The sequence below is a fragment of the Lipophrys pholis genome (assembly GCF_963383615.2).
Source record: "Lipophrys pholis genome assembly, chromosome: 2".
In the NCBI taxonomy this organism is placed as follows: Eukaryota; Metazoa; Chordata; class Actinopteri; order Blenniiformes; family Blenniidae; genus Lipophrys; species Lipophrys pholis.
Window position 1 is genome coordinate 30,202,088 of NC_137636.1, and position 7,331 is coordinate 30,209,418.

The 7,331-nt window shown below is 42.4% G+C and overlaps 1 protein-coding gene across 3 annotated transcripts; it reads left to right on the forward strand.

Moving 5' to 3' along the window:
- Positions 1 to 322: 322 nt before the first annotated feature.
- irx3a (iroquois homeobox 3a) lies at positions 323 to 3,926 on the forward strand. Of its 3 annotated transcripts, none has more exons than XM_080492158.1 (3): positions 323 to 803; positions 1,421 to 2,465; positions 3,555 to 3,926. In XM_080492158.1, exons 1-3 carry the CDS (start codon positions 585 to 587, stop codon positions 3,569 to 3,571), a joined length of 1,281 nt encoding a protein of 426 aa, XP_080348284.1. In that variant the 5' UTR covers positions 323 to 584; the 3' UTR covers positions 3,572 to 3,926. The 3 variants fall into 3 exon arrangements, with proteins under 3 accessions (XP_080348284.1, XP_080348285.1, XP_080348283.1); XM_080492159.1 differs by lacking the exon at positions 3,555 to 3,926 and adding an exon at positions 3,075 to 3,256 and having other exon boundaries at positions 333 to 803; XM_080492157.1 differs by lacking the exon at positions 3,555 to 3,926 and having other exon boundaries at positions 333 to 803; positions 1,421 to 2,960.
- Positions 3,927 to 7,331: the final 3,405 nt, after the last annotated feature.

The following is a 7,331-nucleotide window of genomic DNA, read 5'->3' on the forward strand; positions in this document are numbered from 1 at the left end:
AACTAACACCCCCCCCCCCCCCTAAAATGTGGGAATTAACACTAAAAAAAATGTGGTATGCGAACAAATAAAGGGAATAGATTGGCGAGCCATTAAATGAGATTTGAAACTCCATTCAAATAAGAGCTCCCGACGTCAGTACGCTTATCCAGAGAGAGAGAGAGAGAGAGAGAAGAGAGAGAGAGGAGGAGGAGGAAAGAAGGAGAGGGAGGGGAGGGAGCGAGAGAGAGAGCGCTGTTTGGTGTGTGGTTTGTATGAGAGGGGTGAGATTTGAGAAATAGGAGGGGCTTCTAAACGACTAGAAATGTCAATCTGAGCAAGGGAGTCCCAATAATCTAAAGCAATCTGTAAGGACCTGACCTTAGTCCATCCAGATCAATAGGGAAGTGAGGGTGGAAAGGAGAAGAAGAGGAAGAAATAAGGGGCGCAACCGGATCGTTTACACTGGCTGTTCCCGAGGAAATATAGACTTCCCTTGCCTGCACCTTTTGTTGCTCACATGCTCACACTGTAAAAGTGGATATCGAGGCAATTCCCCTTGCTTTGTGTGACTGCAGAAGACTTTTACCCCCTTTCCTGCCACCATGTCTTTCCCTCAGCTGGGATATCAGTACATCCGACCGATATACCCTCCGGAGCGGCAGGGGATCGCCAGCAATGCGCGAGCCGGGACGGAGCTGAGTCCGTCCGGCGCACTTTCCAACGTCCTCTCCACTATGTATGGATCTCCTTTCGCCGCAGCAGCGCAGGGCTACGGAGCGTTTCTCCCCTACTCCAACGATATTTCCATTTTCAATCAGTTGGTGAGTCTCACAGCTCCTCCTTCTTAAATGTAACTTTTTAGGGCAAAAAAAAAAAGAAGACATAAAAACAAAACACGTGTGTGGAGGAAAACTTTATTGGCGCATTTTGAGTCAAACTTTAGCAGCGTCGCGCGGAAGTTTTGCAACGCTCAGTGAAATGTAGTTTAAAGTGGTTAAAAAGTGACGCATTAACGCGCTGCGGTTTATTGTGAGGACATCATTCCCAGAAACAATGATCTTAAAAAAAAAAAAAGAAAAAATCAAAAGAAAAAAATTCAAGGCTTTTTCTTGTAAGGCTTACAGATAAAAAGAAATTAAAATTTAAACTTGAAAGAGTAAATACATTTTACATCAAACGTTTGCTTTATTTAATTAGAAAATAGTAGATTTCCCTCCTTTAGTTGAGAGATGATTTGAAAACAGAAATGCAGTAACCTTTGTGTTTTGTTTACACTTTTAATTAGAACTCGTTTGTGTTTTATTCACCCACACTACTCAGTGAAAGGCATTCTTACACTTTTCAAGAAGAAACACAAAGACAGTGTATTTGTTTGTCAGAGTTGGTTTAAAAAAAAAATTAAAAATCCTTCTGACGCTTTGATTCTTTGTCTCTGTAGGGTGCTCAGTATGAGCTGAAAGACAGTCCCGGTGTCCAGCACCCTGGGTTTGCCCACCATCACCCTGCTTTTTACCCATATGGCCAGTATCAGTTCGGTGACCCGTCCAGACCCAAAAATGCCACCAGGGAGAGCACCAGCACCCTGAAGGCCTGGCTCAGTGAGCACCGCAAGAACCCCTACCCAACCAAGGGCGAGAAGATCATGCTGGCCATCATCACCAAGATGACCCTCACCCAGGTGTCCACCTGGTTCGCCAACGCCAGGAGGAGGCTAAAGAAGGAGAACAAGATGACCTGGGCCCCGAGGAACCGCACCGACGAAGAGGGGAATGTTTACACCAGTGATCATGAGGGGGAGGAGGGGGACAAGAGGGAAGACGACGAGGAGATCGACTTAGAGAACATCGACACGGAAAATATTGAGAACAAGGACGACTTGGACGACCAGGACGACCTGCATTCAGATATTAAGCTCGACGGGAGGAGTGACTCAGAGATTTCTGACGGCTTTGAGGATTTACAAGGGCCCGACCAGAGGTTTCTAAAGGCTGTGGGGAAGGAGGGCAAAGACGTGCAGAGGGCAGGCGAGCACTTCCACAGCCACCACCACCACCACCACCACCACTCTTCTTTGGACATCAAAGGGTCCCAACCAAACGGGGAGCAGCTCAAACTCAACCAGGGCTCCGTGAGCTCGCCGCCCTCAGAAAACAACCCTGCCCCAGCCCAGAAGCCAAAGATCTGGTCTTTGGCAGAAACAGCCACGGCCCCTGACAATCCGCGCAAGTCGCCTCAAATGAATGGGGGCAACTCCGTAGGGCCCACCGCTCAGACCATAATCGCCCCCCACAGACTCATCTCTTCGTGTCCCGTTGGGAAAATCCAGAACTGGACGAACCGAGCCTTTTCTGCGCACCAGCTGGCTTTACTGAACTCCAATCACTACCTGGGACTGGCGAACCAGGCCACCGCCACCGGCCTGGCCCTCTACAGCAGCAGGCAAACGGAGGACAAGAGTCATAGTTCAGAGACTCCAGTCACAGGTACATGTCCCCGACACTGAGACAGCATGTAGAGTAACCACCAACAACAGAGACACTATCCATCTGCCCATCATCCATTTCTTTATGTTCTTACTCCCTCTGTTTGACTTTCTTGCCTGTTCATGGATTTATTTCTCTGCCTAGGCCACACAGATAAACAGTGTTAACAGTGTGTGTGTGTGTGTGTGTGTGTGTGTGTGTGTGTGTGTGTGTGTGTGTGTGTGTGTGTGTGTGTGTGTGTGGGTGTGTGTGTGTGTGTGTGTGTGTCTGCTTTGAAATTTGTTCAAAAAGATTTTGAAAAACATCAAAAAGCATTTAAAGTTTTAAAAAAACAAACCCTCAAATACAGAATTGGCTGAAAACTGTTGTTAATTGTTTTCTGTTCCCTCCTTTCATATATTTTGCTGTTGTTGCATTCAGCTGATGTTATAAGGTCCATGTGCATGTATTTAATGGTTTACATATAAAAGAAAGAAATTAGATTTGCTTAGTTTCAACAGTAAAAACAAACAAACAAACAAAAAATAAAAAACCTGCTGAAACCCAGGATGGGCTCGAGCAATAGGAAGTTCAATTAAAGCGTTTTAATTTTCTTTGCCACGGTTTCAGAGAGATCTAGTGCCTTGGATGCGGAGGGAAAAAAGTTATTAAAAACAGCTTTCTAGTTCAAAGATAGTAGGGAGGCTGTCAGTTAATGACATTTGGGAATTTTCATTTTGATGCCATATCACATTTTCTTTCCTCAATGCCATATTTACTCAAATTAGCTTTGATTCTCAGATATTTTTTTTATTTTCTTTTTGTTCTTCATCCTTCCGTGTGCGCTCGTGTTTCTTCGTCAAGGCCTGCGTTTTACTTACTTGTTTGGTCATGCAAATGAGCTCAATGCAAATTCACTTCAGGCTCGTTTTCTTTCTTTTTTATTTTTTTTTTCTTGAAAGGCAATTGTCACTTTTATATCACTTTGTGTTTTTAGCTCGTCACGAAGCTATTATTAGTGTTTTATTTCTCCCACTACATTTTTTTAAAGCGAGATTTTTACCCCCCCCCCCCCCCCCCCCCCCCCTCCTCCTCCCCTGTGTATTTCAGGCCTCAGAACCAGCTAAGAAGCTGCGGTGTTTCTCTCGGCTCTCCTCGCTCCACAACCCCTCCTCACCCATCCTTCATTTTTTTCTTTATTCCTTTAATTTTAATTTGAATATGGAATGTAAAATAAGAATAATACATCTCTGTATACTTACATTGTAAGCATGTCCTGTGTAAAACTGCTAATGTAATAATGTATGAACCTGTAGTCTGTGAGGTTTTTTTTCTCCCTTTCTTTTCTTTTTGTAAGTTCTGTGAGGATTTGATGTTTAAAAAAAATGTTTTGTATATAAAGTTAAGAATATGTACATACTTGTGAACCAAATTGTACAAGAAAGTCTATATTTTGGCTAATAAATGAACTGCTGCAACTTTAAAAAAAAAAAAAAAAAAAAGGAAGAAGAATCTATATCTCTGTACACATGTGGGTTTTTTTAGCCGTGCTGTTTTGACAGCTGCTTTTGATGGTGGCTGTTATTGCGCACTGCAGCTTGAAGTGCGCTGCTTTGGCTGCTTTTTGCATGTGTGTTAGTGGACAGCCCGGGGCAGGCACACTCCATTCTCCGTGGCTGTGATAAGTAAATATAGACGAGTTGTTGTTTTTTTTTTTTTTATCACAGTGGAAGGACTTTGGGGCTAATTATCCAGCATTGCGGCATGCATTTGGATATTAATGTTTGTGGGATTATCCCTATAGAGGCGCAGCGGTCGCATTAAAACGAATAATTCCTCCCTTCAATTTCCCCCTGAAATTACACCCTATAATAATCACAGTGATAATAATAATATTAAAGAGACATTGGATAATGAATGTGCGTTAAAGCATCGTTTGGTGTTTGGTTCAGTTGAGCCTGAAGATGGATTTTTAGCTTTGCAGTTGCAACTCCCAGATCTCATCATGCCCAATTTGTAATCATTTTTGCGCTTCACATATATCATACTTCCCCCAAACTAATGCTTCGCCCTGCTATAATTGTAATATATTGCGGCTGTATAACTAATAATAACATCATTTATTTTGTTTGCCCGTGATGTGATCATTTGCATGCGTGAGCTCTTATCAGAGGAAGTTTGTGTAAACTTAGTGTTGGAGCTCCCTCTACAGTCACTAGCGGACGGCCGAGCTCTGGCGCTCACAGACATTCACTCTCGCGCACACACACCCACACACACACTACTCGGATTGGTTTTTTTTTTTTGTTGCATTTTTATTAGTGTGTGAGATCAGTCCGTTAGCTGTGAAAAAAAACAAAAACAAAAACAAAAATTCGATTGCCACATTTTTGCACTTTTGAATCTGTCACCAGATGATTGCGTCTTAATGTGCTTTAAAGCCTCCGTGTTGGTATTTTATTCAGGTTCAAACCGAAAGATCTGTCAAAATGTCTGCAGCGTTTGTTGTCACTGACTGAGAGAGTAGGGGAGGCATTCTTTTTTTTTTTTACTAAGCGTAGCATATGTATAAAAAAAAATGGGAAGAAAGGTTAAAAAATTGTGGATTTAGTCATTTTCAGTTAAGTTCACAAGCAGCTGGTGATCCAAATATTCGCCAAAAGCAACATTAAAGCAGAAAGAGAAGAATGTAATAAACTGATTTAATTTTTCTTTTTTAGTTCAAGCTTAAAAAGAAACCGTGACGCTATATTTAAAAAAAAAAATAATAAATCGGCACAATAATGCTTTGCAGGACTTTCTAAATGTGGCTGAAAGCGCGTCAAGTCTGTCTGCTCTTTTAAGGTGGAAAGCTTGTAAATATATATATTTTAAATTGAAGTCAAAGGAAAGAAGATCACTGTTAATTAAAAGAAAAAAATCTGTCAGTTCGTTTTTTCCCCCCTTGGGAGTCACAAAAAAAATATATTAGTAATGTAGAGTATAATTACAGATTGTTAAAATGATCACGTTATTCTGTTTAAAACGTGAAAGCTAATTTTCCGATACAAAATCTGCCCTCACTGAATTCACGCGACAAAAAAATGCGATTACATTGTTTTTGTAATTATTTTCTAAAATGTTATTTTTATTGTCATTATGATCCTCATGTCGATACCGGAGGACTCGATTGTACGATTGTATTTGTACTTTAAACACACACACACACACACACACACACACACACACACACACACACACACACACACACACACACACACACACACACACACACACACACACACACACACACACACACACACACACACACACACACACACACTGATCTCTGACATTCCTTGACAATAGACTGTGATGGTCGACGAGGACAATATCTTTTAATGTCCACCATTCAGGGACGCAGAGGCGGATGAAAAGCCTCGAGATTCCCTCTCAAGGTTTGGGATGTGCTTTAAACAAACCCCAGCTCAGCTGAGGGGAGAGACTCCGGAGCCCTTTGGAAGGAAGCTGCTCTTAGTATGTTGCCTTCGTGTCTAATCAATTTTCTTCCCTGAAAAACCCATGTTATGCATATTCATGTCAGCCAGCTGATTGATCGAACGCCCCTCTTCTTTTACCCCCAATTTTCGCAGTAGACGCTTGTCCACTTTTATTTTATTGTGACATTTATTGCTATATATATATATATATGTATATAAAAACAAGGTATCCATTTAGAGGGCTGAGGTTTCTTCCAAAAACAACACCTTTGCAATAAATGTCATAATAAATTATTTTGAGTAAAAACAAATCTGATCCTGCTTGGCATGAATTGTGCCATAAATTAATGTGCGAGAGATTTATGTGAGTCCAGATAGATAAATAAAAACACACATAGCTAAATGGTGGGCTGTGAGGGCAACCGACTGCATGTGAGCAACACAGGACCTTATCATAAATAAGGATGCTTATTTCCTCACGGTTCACAGGATGTTTGCTCCTCAGGGGCCCAGAACAAGTCCCCTCTTGATCGCGAGGATTCATTTGAAATGCTACTGAAGGGCCAGTGATCATGTCTAGAGCTCAGGGCCTCTCCTCTGATCAGTGCATGAAATTAGGGATTAAAATGCTCCGGCAGAAACAAAGTAATCATGCCCGCTTATGTCGCCATACGTGTCCAACCTGCTCCCAGTTACAAAGAGCAAATGGAATGCATTAGCTAACATTTTGTTCGCCGCTACACGGGGACCATTTCCAGTGGGGCATGGTGTGTCACTCGTCTCCCCGCACGTTAAGTGGATGTTCTCTCGGCTAATGAGCAATAATCAACACTGACTCCTCTTCTTATTTCTGAGGTCCACGCTGTGTTAAAAGCTCGGCCTGTCACACAACGTGCGGCGCTTGCCTGCTTAAAAAGCACAGGTTAATCTCCGCGGCTGAAGACAGTAAGAAAAGTAAAGACGGTCCAACGGGAAGGTGAAATCGGTGTTGTTCCAGATCCAGGAGTGTGGCGTGACCTTGTGATACCGTGTCGTATAAATAAAACTGACTTCACTTCACATTCAGATTCCCCACATTGTAAAGCAATAGATTCTCAATTACACTCTCTGTCTTGTAATTATTTAGCAATTAATTGACAGTTCTGCGGTGTGGGAGACACGGACACATTTGACACAGTGAAAAATAAATTGTACTTCATTTCCCAACTAATCACATTGCATGTGTTGTCCTGTGCGTCGTTCACTGTCGCTCCCCTCAGCAGTCTGAAGCTACAAGAGTGGAAAAAGTAATGCACTGTTAAACAGCCGTTTAGAGGGGGGGGGGGGGGGGGGGGGGGGGGGGGGGGGGATATGAGAAAGATGGAATCATTAAAAGGAAATCTAATCTGTCTCCCGAAGCGTTCATTGA

Bases quoted from the DNA above. Each gene is read 5' to 3' on its own strand.
- irx3a (XM_080492159.1), top strand. From the start codon at position 585: ATGTCTTTCCCTCAGCTGGGATATCAGTACATCCGACCGATATACCCT. The intron at 804-1,420 runs GTGAGTCTCACA...TTGTCTCTGTAG, and splicing joins TTTCCATTTTCAATCAGTTG to GGTGCTCAGTATGAGCTGAA. The intron at 2,466-3,074 runs GTACATGTCCCC...CCACGGTTTCAG, and splicing joins TTCAGAGACTCCAGTCACAG to AGAGATCTAGTGCCTTGGAT.